This window comes from Solanum lycopersicum, chromosome 7 (genome assembly GCF_036512215.1).
Source record: "Solanum lycopersicum chromosome 7, SLM_r2.1".
Classification (NCBI taxonomy): domain Eukaryota; kingdom Viridiplantae; phylum Streptophyta; class Magnoliopsida; order Solanales; family Solanaceae; genus Solanum; species Solanum lycopersicum.
In genome coordinates, this window is record NC_090806.1 from 67,940,031 (window position 1) to 67,959,725 (window position 19,695).

The 19,695-nt window shown below is 32.4% G+C and overlaps 3 protein-coding genes across 5 annotated transcripts; all 3 read left to right on the forward strand.

The window, feature by feature from the left end:
• The first annotated feature begins 468 nt into the window (after positions 1 to 468).
• Positions 469 to 3,689, forward strand: LOC101261139 (small ribosomal subunit protein bS20c). Its single transcript, XM_004244201.5, has 3 exons — positions 469 to 687; positions 882 to 1,048; positions 3,303 to 3,689. The coding sequence occupies exons 1-3, from the start codon at positions 549 to 551 to the stop codon at positions 3,549 to 3,551; spliced, it is 555 nt and encodes a 184-aa protein (XP_004244249.1). The 5' UTR covers positions 469 to 548; the 3' UTR covers positions 3,552 to 3,689.
• Positions 3,690 to 7,455: 3,766 nt separating this feature from the next.
• On the forward strand, positions 7,456 to 11,896 carry LOC101260842 (protein yippee-like At5g53940). Its single transcript, XM_004244200.5, has 5 exons — positions 7,456 to 7,775; positions 9,565 to 9,608; positions 11,136 to 11,244; positions 11,443 to 11,498; positions 11,647 to 11,896. Exons 1-5 carry the CDS (start codon positions 7,680 to 7,682, stop codon positions 11,729 to 11,731), a joined length of 390 nt encoding a protein of 129 aa, XP_004244248.1. The 5' UTR covers positions 7,456 to 7,679; the 3' UTR covers positions 11,732 to 11,896.
• Positions 11,897 to 12,985: 1,089 nt separating this feature from the next.
• Positions 12,986 to 19,591, forward strand: LOC101260555 (protein yippee-like At5g53940). 3 transcript variants are annotated; one of them, XM_069287524.1, is made up of 6 exons: positions 13,111 to 13,348; positions 13,683 to 16,484; positions 17,220 to 17,263; positions 18,828 to 18,936; positions 19,136 to 19,191; positions 19,341 to 19,591. In XM_069287524.1, exons 2-6 carry the CDS (start codon positions 16,473 to 16,475, stop codon positions 19,429 to 19,431), a joined length of 312 nt encoding a protein of 103 aa, XP_069143625.1. In that variant the 5' UTR covers positions 13,111 to 13,348; positions 13,683 to 16,472; the 3' UTR covers positions 19,432 to 19,591. The 3 variants fall into 3 exon arrangements, with proteins under 3 accessions (XP_004244247.1, XP_010324372.1, XP_069143625.1); XM_004244199.4 differs by having other exon boundaries at positions 12,986 to 15,878; XM_010326070.4 differs by lacking the exon at positions 13,683 to 16,484 and having other exon boundaries at positions 12,986 to 13,348.
• Positions 19,592 to 19,695: the final 104 nt, after the last annotated feature.

Sequence of the window (19,695 nt, forward strand, 5' to 3'; positions counted from 1 at the left end):
CTTACTAGACACGGCATTACAATAGATATGTTGTTGTCATTGTTTCAAATGTGCTTAATATGTAAAATTTGAAGTGTGAATATAATAGAAGTTGCTGCATTTCAGCAGATTATTTCGAGACAATTCTGAGCGACAGGCAAAATGTCCGTTTTTATGATACTTGGTCTTGGAACTTTTATTCCCGGGTTATCCCGTGGGCTAACCTTCACAGTCGCCACTTAGACTCTTGCTTGTGGATCACAACTTGTTAAAACTTAAAAGTGCAATCGCGGCTCAAAAGTTCAAAATCACTTACTTTAAAGGTCATTCTTGTAAATCACCCCGATAATGGAGTGATGTCATCTCTTTTGCAATTAGTTGGGTCTTTTTTTTGTTGTTGGGCTAAAAAAATTGGCCCACATAACACATCAGCCTCCACCAACACAAGCCCATAATCAAAATCAAAAGAAAATAAGACTCTGAGGATAAGATGGGATACCAATTAGTGCAAAGTTCTTCAGCTTTTGCTGTTGTTGTAGAGAGTGTGAGAAATACAGAAAAAAAAAGCCATGGCAGGAGCTTGCTTATCTTCTTCTTGTTTGAGTTTTTCTACAAAATTCAACACCCTTTCTCTCAATGGACCACATGCTGATGCATTTAGGTCACTCAGTTTTTCTGCTAACACTTCTCTCAATCTGTTCTCTAAAGGTATGAACTTCATCTACAATGAACCCATCAGTTCAAGAATCCATTTTTATCTTTTATTTTGATTTTTCAAAGCTTAATCAGTATGGAAATTTTTTTTTTGGGGATCTTCCAATATTTTCAAAAAAAGGAAGTTATTTCAAATTGGTTAGTAGAATTTAGAGTTTATGGTCCTATTGATTTTCTTTGAATTGCAGGGACTGTTTCAGTGAATCCGGTGCAAATGCCGTTTCGTCGTTCCATTGTTTGTGAAGCTGCTCCAACAAAGAAAGCGGATTCTGCTGCTAAAAGGGCAAGACAAGCTGAAAAGAGGAGAATTTACCACAAGGCTAAAAAATCTGAAGTCAGGACTAGAATTAAGACTGTAAGTTGCTTTCACTTTTGGGTTTAATTATGTTTAGTTATTAGTTTGAAGTTCGAACTGTCAACTAATTTGTTGGTTTTGCATTGTTCCTATTAGTATTTTTATATAACATGCTTGTTGTGTTCTTCTGTAATGTGGTATTGTGCAATTGATATTTTCCTTTTTAGTTTCACTTGTGGTGTCGAGATAGGCTAGGCAAAGAAATCCCTCCTTGCTTCTCGGTTTGGTTGAAGTTAATCTAAAGATTTGAATGAATTCTGTAAATAATTAAAGGAACATTGAAATGGAGTAAGAATTGTGTGCAGAATACGTCTACCATGAGACAATAGAATTGATCAACCTGTGTCCCTTCCAAAATACTTGTAGAAGCTAGATGAAATTATGTACTTGTTTAGTCAGTAATATATCACGGCAAGCATTTTGATGGATTGTCGGAGTAACTTTTTCTTTGACTATTTAAAATTGTTCCGTTGGTCCTCCTAGCTGAATTTTGTATGAATGGACACATAGAATCTTCAATGATACTGCGTGTTGTCTTTTAGTTTGGAGTGTTAATGGAGTTTGATAGTTCTCTATGGAAGTAGAGAAAACTCAATTTGAGGAAGAGCTTTATTTACATAGAGTCCCTATTTTATGTGAACCTGCTCCGTGAAATGATTTAGCATTGAGATTTTCTTAAGTTCTGATGTTTGTTAATTTATTTTATTTGAGTGCATGTCTAATATTCTCTAGGTCTCATCTTCGGATGTGTGTCATATGGTACACCAAGTCTTATTCAATTTTTCAACGAACAACGGAAGAGCGAGTGGATGAGTGCAGAGTTGGGGTAGTAGTCCATTTTATGTCAATCTTTTTTCCTTTTTGATCTTTAAGGTCTTAGTCACTATTTTTCCCGTAACTGTTGAGACAATAAACTGCTGATGAGTTTTGGATCTTTGAGGCAAAAGTAGGGTCAAAATTGGAACTGCAGAGAATAAACCGAGTTAATTTCAATAAAATAGCGAAGCATTAGGATTGGGAATTTGTGCTAAGCAACTCTTGCATGGTTTCTGTTGTCCTTCATTAAAATATGAGTTAAACATTTGTCAAAATAATTACCTTTTGCACTTACTCTCTGCTCTTAGACATGTATCTTGAATATATGCTAAGGTACTGAAGGTTATAATTTTGGAGCAAAGTACCATTTTCAGTCATGTATTATTCTTAGACGACTCTCTGAAGCTGCAAATACTACCTTCAGTTTCATTTTAGCTAATCCTGTCTATTAGATAATAATGTGAAATATATCCTAATCTATTGGATCAAGATGAAAAATTAAATACAATAACCTCAAAGATTAGTGTTGTGCCTTGGGTTGCAGTGGAGTGTCATGATTCTGCAGTCAGCATGGCTTCAAGCTCTAGCTTTTGAGGCTGGCTCATAGCTTCAATTGTTTAGGCCTATTTGGCGGCTATTAGAGCTCTCTTATGGAGTCAGCATATTTGCTTTCATTTGGTTTCCTTCCGTTCACCTTTTTCCTAATTTTCAGAGTCCTGAAGAGGAATATTGTTTGTCAGGGTCATTGATATTCAGGATGTGGAGATAATTCCCCTTCATAATTTAGTCTTTTGTTACCTCCAGTTATAGACACACGGTGCACTAGGCTAGGTGGTCCCAGAATTTGTATGACTGAACAAATTGAAGATTTTTAGATAGATGAAGCCCTTGTATTACTTAGTTTTTAAGACAAAGAGATGTAAGAAGCTACTCTGATATGCCCTTGCACCATCCGTTGAAGTGAATTGACGAATAGATAAAAATTGCAGACTATAATAAGAGAAGAGAAGGGTCAGTAACTAACAAGAGCTGTTTTTCTCTGAACGGAAACTTGAACTTGAACCAAGATTTGGTTGTACTTGACTGATTAGTGGAGATTTAATGGTGTATTTGAGAGTGATGAAGATTTGCTATTCTGAGAAGTTTGTAATGAAATTATTGTCATTGCTAAATAAAGTAATGTTGATTAAGTTCCATATGCCCGACCTTAGAAATAAACTCAACAGACTCATGGATCTTTTGATAAAAGATAGATTATGGGCATAAGTCAACTTTCATGGACTGTACTTTGCTGCATTTACATGATGAAATTAATAAATTAGAGGAAGATAAGAAGAAGCATTTTAAGAAACGCGTATAAACACATTGAGAAAAAGATATAAGCTATCACCGGCTTCTTCATCTCAGCATATGGAACCTAACCTTTGTTCTTTTCTAGGTTTTGGAAGCATTGGAGACATTGAGGAAGAAAACTGATGCAGAGTCAGAGGAAGTTGTTTCAGTTGAGAAGTTGATTGCAGAGGCATATTCTGCAATCGATAAAGCAGTTAAAGTTGGAACACTTCACAGGAACACTGGTGCGAGAAGAAAATCTCGTCTTGCTAGAAGAAAGAAAGCAGTTGAGATTCATCATGGCTGGTATGTTCCTGCTCCAGCCACTGAACCTGATCTTGTAGCCACAGCTTGATGTCAATCCATATTTTTCATATTCAATGTAAAGCAGTGACATCTTGTGGAGAATTCAACTTCCTAGAGTATGATCAGATATTTTTCATTCTTGATATTGTATATGACCTTTTTGTGCAATCAATTTCTACTTCTCTTTTGTTTCTTCAGTTAGTAATTATGTGTACTTTCATTTTGTTTCTTGAAAATAATGTTGTTGATGTTTAGATTTCAGAGTTTTCCGACTCCGCTTGTGGGATTACAGAAACTCCACTTATGGGATAACAAACGGGCATGTTGTTTAGAATTCAGAGTTCGTGAGAAATAAATCTTCAAATGAACATTTTTGGGACGTTAGAACACACTAATAGTATAAAAAATCTATATATAGAGTGTATAACTTAAATTAGAGTGTTTAAATTAGAGTGTTTTTCCTTGTGTGGATCTAATAAAAACTTGATGAGTCGATGTATTTTCTTTACATATCTTTTTACTAACAATTATATATTTACTTTGTAAATATGAACCCACGTACACAATGTTTTTTTTTTTCGTACATTAAATTCCGCCTACCATAAAAACTGTATAGTATATTGAATAATAAATTAATGAGAACACCTGCTTCATGATCGAGTTTCTTCTAAAATCTAAATAAGAAGGATAACAAAATTGAGTTTAATTAAATACATTTGCATATACTCCTTACGGTTCCAAATTATTATAGTTTTAATAAATTAATTTTGTCTTAAAATATCTGACATCTAAAAAAATTTACTTATTATATCCAAATTTTAACTTTTTTAATTTAATCATTTAATTTAATCAGTAAAGTATTACTAGTGATTAAATAAGTCATTTTGAGAGAAGTAAAGAAAACATAAGATAAACAAATTAATTTTGTCTTAAAATATCTGACATCTAAAAATATTTACTTATTATATTCAAGTTTTAACTTTTTTAATTTAATTAGTAAAGTATTACTAGTGATTATATAAGTCATTTCGAGAGAAATAAATAAAACATAATATAAACAATATACTTATGATTAATAATAGTAATCTATATACCGTTGCAAAATGATGTCCAAAAAAATAAACAATTTAAATGTTATCTTTTAATTTTTATAAGATGAAAAGTATTTATATTTTATATTATAAATTTAAGAGTATAATGGTGTATATTCAAAATTAAAGGACACAAATATTTATATAAATCAAATTAAAGAACACGTTTATGTATTATCTTCTATATTATTTTAACAACACGAACTCTTAACTTGAATGTTAAATTACTATAATATTCCTAACTTAGAATATCAATCTATATTTGTTTGAAAAGCATATGTTCTCTTGAGGTTGTGACTTTTTCAATGAGTTGTGACTTTTCTAATAAGTCGTGATTTTTTCAAAGGGTTGTGTCTTGTCGGACATGTCATGACTTTTCAAATAAGACACAAAAACCACTTGTTCATGCTACCTTTTGTTGACTATAAATAGAGAGATTTTCTCTCATTATTCAATCACAATTTTTTTAATCTTCTACTCTTCATCTCCTTGTGTTTTAAAATTTTTCATCCGATTTATTGTCGTTGAATGAGTTCGAAGTTTAGAAAATGTGAGGTACAAATATTAATAACTTCTTTTACATTTAAATAGAACTAAAAGATAGGATTAGGTGGCTTTGAAGTTTAACAAAACAAAATCTACATCACTGCAACAATAAGTAATTTTATTTATAATAACATACATTTTCTGATTGATAATCACGTGTCGAAAAATTTAGTTCAGTATAATATTGATAGCTCTTTTTTATACATTTAAACAACACTAAAAGATAGGATTATGTGGCTTTGAAGTTTAACAAAACAAAGTATACACCAAGGAATTTTACTTATTATAACATATATTTTTTAAATTGGTAATCACGTGCAACGCACATGTCGAAAAATTAGTCCAATAAAATATTGATGAGAAAATGGTTAAATACACCCTCAACCTATAATTGAATTCTCAATTATACACTTATATTTAATCGAGATTCTATTACCCTTAAACTGTTTTAAAGTTATATAAATATACCCTTAAGTGCTGACATGACATAGAAAGTGTGCTCACTCTCTTGAAGGTACATGAGAGTTGAAAAAATTGATAAAAATACATTATAAAATGTTTTGACTTTTTTTTGCAAAATTATTTTACTTCTGTCTTTTATTTAATTTTCTCTCTCTCCTCCTCTCTCTCATCACTCAAAAAATCACCTATGTGTACATATTCTTCATTACCATTGTTGAATCACCACTAGTCCGCTATCATAGCAACTCTCTTCACCTATCTTTTAATACTTTTTTCATTATTTGTCTCACTATTTATTCATAATTTGTAACACTATAGATCACTATCGAAATCACCAAATAAGCTTTAAGATTATTATTCATATAGTGAATAAGATTAAATCGTCTTTAATCTCTTTACTCTAATAAAATTCACCAACCTTTAGATCTTATTTTTAATCTCTATTATTGTTCGATGAAAAATTTAAACTACACCCAATAATGATTTTAGTAACTTGAGCAGCAACCACCAGTCGATTATATAAGAAGAAATGGCCTTGATTGTATAGGTGGAAGAAATATCCTTGATCCTTCAATGGAGTAGAATTTATCAATGATAGAAGACAAACTCATAAATAAAAAAGACTCAATAATCGAAATGAATTGCTCAACATAGTCAAATTCTAGCTTCAATAGAGAGCATCAAAATTTTACCGGTGTTCATAACTACGGTGAAGCTCAAAGAAAATGATGGCATGAAGATTGCATCCTCAAATCTGAAAAATTAATTTGTCAGGATCAAAATAAAAGAGGAATAAAAAAAGAAAAGTGAAAGAAAAAATAGATGAAAAATTGTAGAATAAATGATTTAAAAAAACATAATACAATTTACGCCACATGTAATAATAAGTGATTTTATTTATTATAATATATATTTTCTAAATGGTAATCATGTGCAATGCATGTGTCGAAAAACTAGTCTAGTAAAATATTGATAGCTCTTTTTTATACATTTAAACAACACTAAAAGATAGGATTGAGTAGCTTTAAAGTTAACAAAACAAAATCAACGCCGCATGTAATAATAAGCAATTTTATTTATTATAACATATATTTTTTGAATTGACAATCATGTGTAACACATTTGTCGAAAAATTAGTCCAATAAAATATTGATAGCTCTATTTTATACATTTTAAACAACACTAAAAGATAGGATTAGATCGTTTTGAAGTTTAACAAAATAAAGTCTACACCACATTTAATAATAAGCAATTTTATTTATTATAGCATATATTTGTAAAATGATAATAATGTGCAATGCACATCTTGAAAAATTAATCCAATAAAGTATTAATAATTTTTTTCATACATTTAAACAACACTAAAAGATAGGATTAGATCGTTTTGAAATTTAACAAAATAAAATCTACACCACATTTAATAATAAACAATTTTATTTAACATATATTTTTTGAGTGATAATCATGTGCAATGCACGTGTCGAAAATTAAATTAATAAAATATTAATAATTTTTTCATACATTTAAACAATACTAAAATATAAGATTAGGCGGTTTTAAAGTTTAACAAAAAAAATCTCTGCCACATGTAATAATAAGCGATTTATTTATTATAACATATATTTTCTAAATTGCTAATCACGTGCAATGAACGAGTCGAAAATTAATCCAGTAAAATATTAATATCTCTATTTTATATATTTAAACAATACTAAAAGATATAATTAGGCCATTTTAAAGTTTAACGAAATAAAATCTATAATAATATTCTTAATTAGTAATCAGGTGCAATAAACCTTTTAAAAAAGTACTCCAATAAAATATTAATAGCTTTTTTTTAAAATACTTTTAAACAGTACAAAAAGATAGAATAAGGTGACTTTCAATTAACAAAATAAAATCTGCTCCATATATTATAAGTCGGTTTTCTAATTTCTTTGTTTGTGGAATTTGACACTCGCTTCAATGGGTTAAATTCTAAATCCTTAAACCCCCTCAATAAACCTTTGTTCTTTTCATCTTTAAGGGTTTCAGTTTTAGGGAATTGGAGCTGAGCTGCAGTTTGTGTGAAGTGAAAAATGGGGAGATTATTTTTGGTGGATCTTGAAGGTAAAACTTACAATTGCAAATTCTGCAAAACCCAACTTGGTCTGGCTGATGATCTTGTTTCAAAGGTACAATTTCCCCCCTTTTTTTATTTTTTGGTTCTTTTTTGTGGTTAAATTACTAGATTTAGCTATGGAATTCTGATTTTTCATTGACATATGGTTATATATCACGGTTGGGTACAAGTAAAAATCTCAGCTTTTATAGTTTTTCTTTTTTTTTTTTGGTTTTGTTTTTTAAAATGAGCTTTTATAGCTAGTAAATGAATAATTTTTATGTGGTTTAGTACAATTGTAACATGTTTCTGGTTAATTCGTGAGTTTCAAATGTTCTTCCAAGTTTTATGAGGATTGAGGATTCATCATGAATCTGAATTAAGCATTAGGAAAATGGGTGATTCAAGTTAGGGATGGAAGTGTGTGAAGATTTTATTTGACTCTTAAAAAAATTGTTCTTGATATGAGTAAAAAATGAGTGACTACTTCATGGGAGATAGAAGTGACGTGCGAAGAAGTTTGGAAGCTCTCAAGCATGTTGGATCATGTCGATTGTATGTTTATACAGCGATGTTTGAATAAAATAGTTTATAGTTTAGCTAGATTTTCTATTTGTTTGTTGAAGGAGATCGCTTGGGAGAAGTTTTTCCCAAGCTGAGTTGTATGTGATGCTAAGGTACATTTGAATCCTATAGTTGTTGATGCAATAATACGAAGTGTTCAGAGCCGGTGAAAAAATTTCATGAATCTGACAAGTTTTATGTTGGATGCTAAGCATACATTGACCCTCCTCTTCTCTTTCTATATATACCGAGTCTCGGGGGAGCCTTGTGGGTGCCATGGCACCCCCTCGGCCCTTGATTGATCCCCCGCCCCCCTGGTTAGAAGCAGAGGCGAATCCAGTAGTTGAAGATAGGGGGGCACCATGAAGAGTGGCTCAAGGATAAGGCTAGGAGTGACTAAAGAGTAAGGTTAGCGGAGCACCCTGCTGAGGCCTCCAAAATTTTGAGGCCCCAATAAATTTTAATAGTGAATTTTATTAATTTATTTCATTTTAAGCAATATTGAACAATATAATTAAAAAATAAAAAAAAAGTTGAAAGAAGTACAATTCACTTTTTATCAAGAATATCCGGTTGACAAGGGCCTTGTTGAATATATGTCTTCTTACTTCATCTCGTATTGTTGGGCTATAATTTACAATGGATATCCTTTTTCCTAGATCCAATGTAAGTGATTGAAATCAAATTCATCTATAAAACGCGAAGAATTGTCTCTAAAACTAGAACTTAGTTAACAAGAATTATGTGAATCACAGGAATCAACAATGAGAGTAGGACCTTAATTCTGTAAGCGTAGACTTTCTAGAAAACCAAGATTTAAAGTAAATGCTTACCTTCAGCGGGATTCGATCCCGCGCTCTTGCGCTTCATAGGCGCATTCGACCAGTGCACCCACAACAACTTTTGGTTGTTAGGGTACACAATTATATATATTATCGTTTAATCAACTGTCTATACATACATATTCGATTTTGAAAAAAATTACCGGGTGCATGTGGGTCCGCCCCTGGTTAAAAACATTTCCCTTTTTCACTCATAAGTAAAATATATACATAAGAATTGTCTAGCACCAATAGGTGACATAAGTTGGAATTCTCGAAGCAAGTAAAATTAGTTGAAACTTTAATTGGAACTTAAGAAATTCCTTTTATCTCATTGTGTTTGAACTGTTAGTTTACTTGCTTTGTTGTGGTTTATTTCATGAGAAAATTGTGTTTCGTCATTGCTGCATAAATTGCAATTCAGTTTGCGATGTTTAACTATATCTGACGAAATCTCCTTTATGTTATCTTGTTCAGGCTTTTCATTGCCGCAGGGGAAAAGCATACCTGTTCAATAATGTGTGAGTGGCCTCTAATTATTCTTAACATCAGATTGATAGTATACATTGCTATTTCATGAATCAGTACTTCTGCTTTACAAGTGATTGGATTTGTCAGTAAACCTGCATCCATTCATGAGTGACAACTGGTGCTTTCTTTTTGGGGCTTATACGTTACTATATCTGTTGTCGGGAGAATGTGTTGTTTAATATGTTTGGCGCATCATTCGGAAGCAGTGGATAGGTGTTTCTTTTAATTGGTAAAGTGTCATGTTACCACTGATAACCTGTTGCGTCTATTTTCAGTGAGTTTTAGGTAATACCCTCATTTTTATTCAACAAAATGTCATTTGAGATCAAGTATCTTGAAATGTATGATATTCCCTGTTTGGACATTTTTTTTTAAAATGGTAGATTTTTTATTAATAATAGTACCAAGATGGTACAAAAGTACAAGCCACCAAAAAGACAAGTAGCAACCATTCTTTGTTCTTATTAATATTCCTTTAAATTACTGGGGTGGGAGGTTATAGATATAAATGGCTCTTGCAAAGAAATGCACTTGAGGCATATAGGAACGTCTCACATTTAATTTGATTTAAAATGCTTTGTCATGCTTTCTATAGTATTTTGCCATAATTTCTTTACTTTCGTTATTCTTTTTCAATCTGCTTTGATATGTTTTTTCCTTGAGCTGAGGGTCGATAGGAAACAACCTCTCTACCTTCCAAGGTAGGCGTATTGTTGGGTACACTCTACCCTCCCCAAACCCCTCTTTGGGATTACACTGGCTATGTAGTTGTTATTGTTAGTTGCAAGTTCCAAGGGCTCGCTCATCATCAGCATCGGCTAGTTATTTTGTGCATACCTATTTGACTTGGGCCACATTTGAATATAGGGTTTGCTCAGTTGTCCAAGGTATGTACTATACATACATACGTATGTATGCTTGCATTCTCTTCTTGCCCATATACTTTCAAGACTTCGGTTTCCCTGGATTAGACTGGCTATCCAGATGTAATGTTGTCATTAGCAACTATAGTTCATGTTTTTATAGTTTCATTAATGAGATATCAACCTAGCAAGTTAAAAATGGAAGATAATGCTGCATGCTGATGGAATCTGTACTTTTATTGTAGATTCAGTTTTCTGAGGACTGAGCGGTTGTAGTTGGTAGAAGACCACTTTACCTTTTTAAAGATATTGCTATGTTTAAAGCTTATTTTCTGACAGGAAGCTAAACTGAATTGTCTTACAGTGGAAGTTGGTTATTTAATTCGGGGTTGAACAGATTAGTTTATGTCATGGTTGGGAAGTGATGATCTCTTACCAGGGGCACAATTTATTTTGAGAACTTCAAATTTTCAAATTTCAAATAAAATAAACTAGTTCAGTGGTTTTCTTTACTTGGCTTTCTTGATTTTGCAAGAGATGTTTGTTGTTAGCTCCATTTTCTGTTCTTTTATCCTTTCCCGGCCTGATCAGACTATGTTTCTTTTCCAACTCATATGATGGAATTTTTCACCTTTCTTTCTTTGTGTTATGCAGGGTAAATATAACTTTTGGACAGAGCGAGGAGAGGACGATGCTTTCTGGAACGCACACTGTGAACGATATATTTTGTTGTTGCTGTGGGCAGATTCTTGGCTGGAAATATGTAATCCCTTTTATTCCTTCTTCTTTGTCCATAGGCATCAACACGTAGAGCCAAAACATACAACCATGGCAACACACAACAAAAGTCCCTTATATTAGCTTTTGAGGGATATGAGTCGGTGTATATAAGCTAAACTCACACGTTATATGTAACGCTTAGTTCTATGAACGACTAAATATTTGTGTCTCGTTTACACAGGAGAGAGCCCATGAGAAAAGCCAGAAGTACAAAGAAGGGAAATTTGTCCTTGAAAGGTTCATTACTCTCCCCCACTTATATTTTTATAGTAAAAAAAAAAGGTTATGTTAATTCGCATTAACACTTCATCGTAAAAAACAATATGCTCGTTTCAAGTGTTCCTAACATAACATTTCTTTGTTGTTGATAATGCGCGTGGAACAGAGGCAGGATCATTGATGGAGAAGTTGATTCCGAATTCTACATTGATACTCGAGCAAGCACAAGTGATGGTGAAGATACAATGTAAACAGTGGGAGCTTAGTGCATCGATTTGCAGATCACTTGTATCTTGTAGACTTAGCAAAAGAAAAGTTGTATCTTATCTGGAGTTCTCCTCAAGTTTGTGGATACAGAAACTAAGTTTCTGCAGAAGTGTTTTATAATCGATAAAGTAAATGTTTTAATTATCTTACATGTTTTTTGTGTTTCCTTTATTGTATATTAGTCTGCTCAGCATGGTTTGTTATGCTTTCTATATTATTTGTTATGTTAATTTAGGAATGTGCTTGCTTACGCTTTAAGAAAAAAAATTATATATATATATATATATATATATATATGTATAAATAGGGTTCAAATTTTAGCCAATCACTCGATTGAGTTTGGTGTGGCGAGTATAGTACCTCAAAAGGAAAATCAAATATACATGTTCTCAAATAGGGATCAAATTCCATCTGATCATTCAATTGAGTTTAGTGTAGCAAGTGTAGTATCTAAAAAAAAAAGTGTAGTATCTAAAAAAAATGTAACTATGTACATATATTCAAAAGGGATCAAATTTCACCCGATTACTCGATAGAGTTTGGTGTAGCGAGTGTGGTATATTAAAAAAATGTAAACTATATACATATATTCAAATAGGTATCAAGTTCCACCTGATTACTGGATTGAGTTTGATGTAGCGAATGTAGTATGTCAATAAGGATGTAAACTATCTACATATATATTCAAACAGGGATTGAATTTCACCCCAATCATTCGATTGAGTTTGGTGCAGTGAGTATGGTATCCTAAAAAAGAAGGCTGTAAATTAATATATATATATATATATATATATATATATATATATGTATGTATGTATATATTATATCGATCAAATTATACCCGATCACTCGATTGAGGTTGATACAACGAGTGTGGGATCTAAAATAGAAAGTTGCTTGGTCTTTCCTTTCGATCAAATTCATTGAATAGACTTGCTTAACGTTCATAGTTTATATCTCTATATGATTTGTGATTCGCGATATACATTTTCTTTAATATTAGAGTTCTATTTTAAAATGAAAGTCAATTATTAGTTTCATCTCTTAACTATTGACAACTTTAAAATCAGCATCTAATTGATTAACTACATATAGATATAACATGTCAAAGGAAATAGTGTCAAACTCTTATGCAAATATGAAACTTTTAATAAAAGAATCGAGAGAAGGTTAAAAATACCAACAACTTTAAAATATTTTTTACAAAATATATAAAAAGAGATTTTTCAAAGTCTTGTACGAACACGAGACTCTTACTGTTTGAAAACATAAATTAGTTCTTGAATGAAACAAATAAACACAGTTAGCTAAGTTCATGGATAAATCATACAATATATGTATGGGATTGACTGTGTTGGGCACCATCCAGATCCTTTCACCAAACCAAACGAACCTTCTTGCCATCTTCCAAATCCGGATCTACAATTTGCAGATTTTCCGATGTTGATTGCAATTAGCGATTCGTTTATCTGCGGTTTGCTTTTTGCAATTCCAATTTTGTTAACGAAGAAGAAGAAGTAAATCTGAACACAATGGGAGAACACAAGTCTTCATCTAAGAAAAACTCTTCCAGAATGAAGAGGCTCAAAGTTTCCTCTAAGGTATTTTTTTTCAACTCTCCTTTTCGATGCTTTCCATGTATTGACATAATAATATTCGTTTCGCTTGCTCTGTATTATGTATAATTAATGTTCGTGTGTGGTGTGTTGCTTTATTTCTATTTCGTTTTGAATATATGTGTATAGTTATGTATTTTAGGGTTTATCTTCATCTTAAACTAAAGTCATTGAACTTTGTTTTGTATCAAATAAAATCATTCAACTTAAGGTTTTAATTTTTAATCTACTTTAATTTGCTTTTTAAGGGCTTATGTTTTTTCTGATTACTGAATTAATTTTGTGATGTTATGGAATATTTGTTAATGTCCTTTTGTAGAGATGCTAATAGTTCCCTTTTTACTGGTGGTGGAAATATGGAAGAGAATTAAAACTGGTTAGTTATCTGCTATGTTGCTCGGATACTCCTAAAATGCACTACTTTTTGTGGATTAAGCACCCGGCAACATTTTTGAAGTATCCAAACAACACAAGTTATATGTACCCTCTGTTGAACGCAAGTCCAAGCAACATATGGTAATTAGCTGGTTTAACTTTTGGGTCTTTTCATGTATGTATCATCAGGGGATTTTTTTTTGGGGATAAAAATTAAGATAGCCGTTCTTTTAGCTAAAAATTAAAATGAAACTGTTTTCCAAGAACAAGGGTCAAAAGGTAGTTCAAAAGGCTGGTTGTTTTGGGTACAATACTTGTATGAGTTGACATTACTGAACTGGGAGAATATAAGTCCTACTCTTTCCAGTTTGCTTAGAAGGGATTATTTTCATGTAAATATTCATATACATATCTGTAATATTGTAAGGCTTCATGTGATATAGCTCATGATTGCTCGTGGAGTGTTAAGTCACATTGCATAGTCATTTGGATCGCTATAGTTAGAGTTCCATGAATCATTTATTGTTTTTTGATTTTTTTTGTTTTCTGCTCTATCCGCAATACAACCTTAGTGGAGCAAATCTAGAGTTATTTATGAAAGGAAACAATTACTGCACCTGTTAATACTTGGTATCTTTTAGAAGCAACCATGGAAAAACAGATATCTAAGATCATTTATTAAATATATTCTCTTTTGTTTCAATTTGTAATTCCTTAACTGACATCCAGAATAATGAACTATGAAAGACTCTATAATGCTTGATCATGCCAACACGCTTTGTACACTCGTTATTGAATATATTTAATACCCAAATATTCATGGAGATGTTTTCATGAGAAATTGCATTATATTTTTAATTAAAATTAGGCATACTTTCATAGAACAATGTAAGGTTACCTCCTGTTTTCTTATCAATACATTCTCGTCTTGTTGCTGGTAATTCCACTTTATTATCCTTCATTATACATCTTCACGTGTTGTGTGGTTAGATACACAAGAGAAAAAGCAGAAAAAACAAATCCAAGAGGTTATCCAGTTCCAAGGATGACTTGTCATCTTCTGCTTCTTTCTATCTTTCTAGCAGTCCACAGTTTTTGTCCTCTGATTCAGAGGTTGATTATAGTAGGAAAAAACGTAGGCACTCACGTGATATGAAACACGTGAAGACAAGAACTTGGAGAAGATATTCAAGCCAATATGTCAGTGAGAGTTCACCCCTGTAAAGAAAGAAAACTGTCAAATAGAAAAAGTCTTGATTATGGGAGGAAAGTACGAAAGAGACAATAGTATTAGCTCCGTAGGTAGAGATTCTAAGAGCTTTTCCACTTGCCAAGATGCAACTAATAGTGGTAAATAGAAAGCGATTATAATATTGAGTTTAATTAAAATACATTTGCATATACTACTTAAGGTTCCAAATATTTATAACTTTAACAAATTAATCTTGTCGTAAAATACCTGACGTCTAAAGATTTTTTTTTAATATATCTAAGTTTTAAATTTTTTTAATTTAATTAGTAAAGTATTATTACTGATTAAAGAGAGATAAATAAAAAGGTAATATGAACAAGTATACTTGTGATTAAAAATATTACTTTAAGTACTTTTGCTAAGCGATGTCCAAATGAAGTAGGCTTAATAAATAAATATATCTTTTAATTTGTCTTCTATCTAAGGCGAATGTATCTAGTTATTTAATTTGTACAAGTTTAAAAGTCTATTTAGACATATTTAAAAGTGAAGGGCATAAATATTTGCTTAACCTACATTTAAAACACGTTTATATATTATGCAATAAAATACTGATAGATCTTTTTTATACATTTAAACAACACTAAAAGATAGGATTAGGTGGCTTTGAAGTTAATAAAACAAAATATGCGCCACATGTAAAAATAAGCCGGTTTTCTACTTTGTTTTTATGGAATTTAACACTCACTTCTGGCTTAACTCCAAATCCAAAACCCCTCTAAGCCTTGTACCTTCATCCATTCTATAAGAAGGGTTTCGATTTGGGGAAATTGAGGCTGTGTGAAGTGAAAAATGGGGAGATTATTTTTGGTTCATCCTGAAGGCAAAACATGGAATTGCAAATTCTGCGATGCCAAACTTGGTCACGTTAGTTCACTTGTTACAAAGGTACAATTTTTCCCCTTTTAATTATTTTTGGTTGATTGACTAGATCTAGCTATGTAAAATCTTGATCTTTCAATTTATATGGTTTTTGGTACATCCTGATCTTTCAATTTATATGGTTTTTGGTACATCCTGATCACTTTTTGGTACAAATAAAAAATTTCACCTTTTGTATAGGTAGTAATGAGTTGTTTTTATGTTGTTCACTGCAAATGTAATGCTTTTCTTGTTAATTCAGAAGTTTCAAATTTTACGAATTTGTCTCAGTTTCAATTTTTTTTTTATGAATTTCTCAATCCTCATCATGAATTTGAATTGACCATTAGGAAAATGGTTGATTGAGTTAGGGATGGTAGTGTGAAGATTTTATTTGACTCTAAAAAATTGTTGTTGATATGATCCAGAAATGAGTGACTACTTCACTAGAGATAGAAGTGATGTGTGAAGACACTTGGAAGCTTTCAAGCATGTTGGATCATGTCGATATTATGTATATTCATAGATGTTTGAACAAAATAGTTCATAGTTTAGCTAGATTTTTTATTTGTTTGTTGAAGCAGATCTCTTGGCAGAGGCTTTTCCCAAGTTGGATCCTGCATGATGCTAAGGGTACATTTGAATTTTGTAGTCGTTGCTGCAATAATACAGATTGTTTAGTTTCAGTGAAAAAGTTCATGAATCTGACGAGTTTTATGTTGGTTGCCAAGCATACATTAACCTTTCTCTTATTAAACATGTCGTTTTAAATAAGAACTTTATTGTAGATTCTTTTTTGTTGTGTGTACTAAAAGCAAAGTTGCATTTGGGATTTGGAGGTTTGGGGTGTGACATTGTTTTGAACATAGACATCTTGCTATTTAGCTACTCCAAATAGAGTAAATATTAGGTTGGTTTGATCAACTTTGAGCTTCGGTTCAGGTTATTTGTCTCTTTTTTTCTTTCTATTCATATAGATAAATCGACCGGATGGGAATAATGTAGCAATTATGACAACTTGGACAAAGCATAAAGGTTCCAATAATATTATCAATATTGTAAATATACATCATTCATTTAGAAATACCCTCGACGAGTTTTCTTATTTTATACGGCCAATGATTTTACCTTGGAAAATATTCCATACTTTATGTAATAAACTGAACAAGCATTATTCTCAAAGCAAGTAAAATTAATTGAAACTCAAGAAGTTTCTTTTATCTCATTGTGTATGAACTGTCAGTTTACTTTCTTTGTCGTGGTATATAGCATGAGAAAATTGTGTTTTGTTCTTTGCTGCATAAATTGCATTTCATTTTGCAATGTTTAATTATGTCTGACAAAATCTCCTTTATGCTATTTATTCAGTCTTTACGTTGCAGCAGTGGAAGAGCATACCTGTTCAATGAAGTGTGAGTTTCATATTGATAGTATACATTGCTATTTCATAAATCTGTATTTTTGTTTTACTGGTGATTTAATTTGTCGATAAACCTGCATCCATTCGTGAGTGACAACTGGTGCTTTCTTTTTGGGGCTTGTACGTTACTGTATCTGTTGTCGGGAGAAAGTGCTGTTTAATATGTTTGGCGCATCATTCGCTCACAGTTGATAGGCGTTTCTCCTAATTGGTTAAGTGTTACGTCACCATTAACAACCTGTTGCGTCTATTTTCTGTGAGTTATAGGCAATCAGTCATTTTCATTCAACAGAATACCATTTGTGACCAAGTACTTGTGGGATGAATGATATTGCCTGTCCGGACAATTTTTCTTTTGGGAACGGTAGAGGTTTTATTAATAATAGTACCAAGATGGTACAAAAAGTACAAGCCACCAAAAAGACAAGTAGCAACCCTTCTTTGTTCTTATTATTATTCCTTTAAATTTCGGGGGTGGGGGGTTATAGCTATAAATGGCTACTGCAAACCACCAAAGAGACATGTAGCGACCCTTCTTTGTTCTTATTATTATTCCTTTAAATTTCGGGGGTGGGGCGTTATAGCTATAAATGGCTACTGCAAAGAAATGCACTTGAGGACTGAGGCATATAGGAACTTCTCACATTTGATTCAAAATACTTTGTCATGCTTCCTATAGTATTTTGCCATGATTTCTTTACTTCTGTTATTTCTTTTTCAATCTGCTTTGATATGTTTTTCCTTTAGCTTGGGGGTCTATAACCACCTCTCTACCCCCCAAGGTAGGCGTATGGTTTGGGTACACTCTACCCTCCCAAGACCCCGCCTCTATACGATTACACTGGGTAAGTAGTTATTGTTAATTGCAAGTTCCAAAAGCTCGGTCAACATCAGCATCAGCTAGATATTATGTGCATTTGAGCATGACTGCTTGACTTAGGCCACATTTGGATATAGGGTTTGCTCAATTGTCCGAGGTATGTACTGTACGCACATACGTATGCATGCTGGCATTCTTCTTGCCCATCTACTTTCAAGACTCGTTTTTCTGGATTAGCATGGCTGTCCAGATTGTATGCTGTCATCAGCAACCATAGTTCAAATTTTCATAGTTTCATTAATGAGATATCGACCTAGCAAGTCAAAACAGACGACAATGCTGCATGCTGGATGGAATCTGTACTTTTGCATGGATACTTGGTGTATACTGGAGTTCTCTGAGCGGCTGTAGTTGGTAGATGACCGCTTTGCTTTTTTAAAGATGTTGCTATGTTTAAAGCTTATTTTCTGACAGGAAGCTAAGCTGAATCATCTTACTGCAGAAGCTTGTTTTTTAATTAGGGTTGAATGGATTAGTTTATGTCACGGTTGGTAAGTGGTGATCTGCACAATCTAGTTCAGTGGTGGTCTTTGCTTGACTTTCTTGATTTGTGGAAGAGATGTGTGTTGTTAGCTCCATTTTCTATTCTTTTATCCTTCCTCGGCCTGATCAGATTATGTTTCTTTTCCTATTCATATGATGGAGTTTTTCACCGTTTTTTCTTTGTGTTATTCAGGGTAAATATAACTTTTGGAGAGGCTGAGGAGAGGACGTTGCTTTCTGGAATGCACACTGTGATGGATATATTTTGTGTTCGCTGTGGGCAGATTGTTGGCTGGAAATATGTAATCCCTCTCATTCCCTCTTTTTTGTCCATAGGCACCAACACGTAGAGCCAAAACATACAACCATGGGAACACACACACATAAAGTTCATTGTATTGTCTTTTGGGGGATATGAATTGGTGTATATAAGTTAAACTCACACAGTATATGTAGTATGCATAGTTCTATTAATGACTATTATTTGTCTTGTTTACACAGGTGAAATCCCATGAGGAAAGCCAGAAGTACAAGGAAGGGAAATTTGTCCTTGAAGGGTATTATTACTCTCTCATCCTCTTTGTATTTTATAGTAAAAGAAATAGTTACATTAATTCGCATTACATTTTATCATAAAAAAACAATACGCTCATTTGAAGTGTTCCTAGTATAACATTTCTATGTTGTTGATATTGTGTGTCAACAGGATCAGGATCGTTGAGGGTGAATTTGATTCTGAATTCTACATTGATACTCGTTCAAGCTCAAGTGATGATGAAGATGGAGATACAGTGTAATTGTGGGAGCTTAGTGCACCGATTTGCAGATACTTGTATCTTGTAGACTTAGCAAAAGAATAGTTGTATCTTATCTGGAGATCTCCTCAAGTTTGTGGATGTTTAAACTAAGTTGCTGCAGAAGTGTTTTCTAATCAATATGGGTTGACTTAAGTTATGATTTAGTGGTCTTACATGTTCTTTGTGCTTCCTTCATTATAATTATTATTCTGCTCAGCATGGTTCGTTATGCTTTCTCTATTATTTGTTATGTTTTATTTAGGA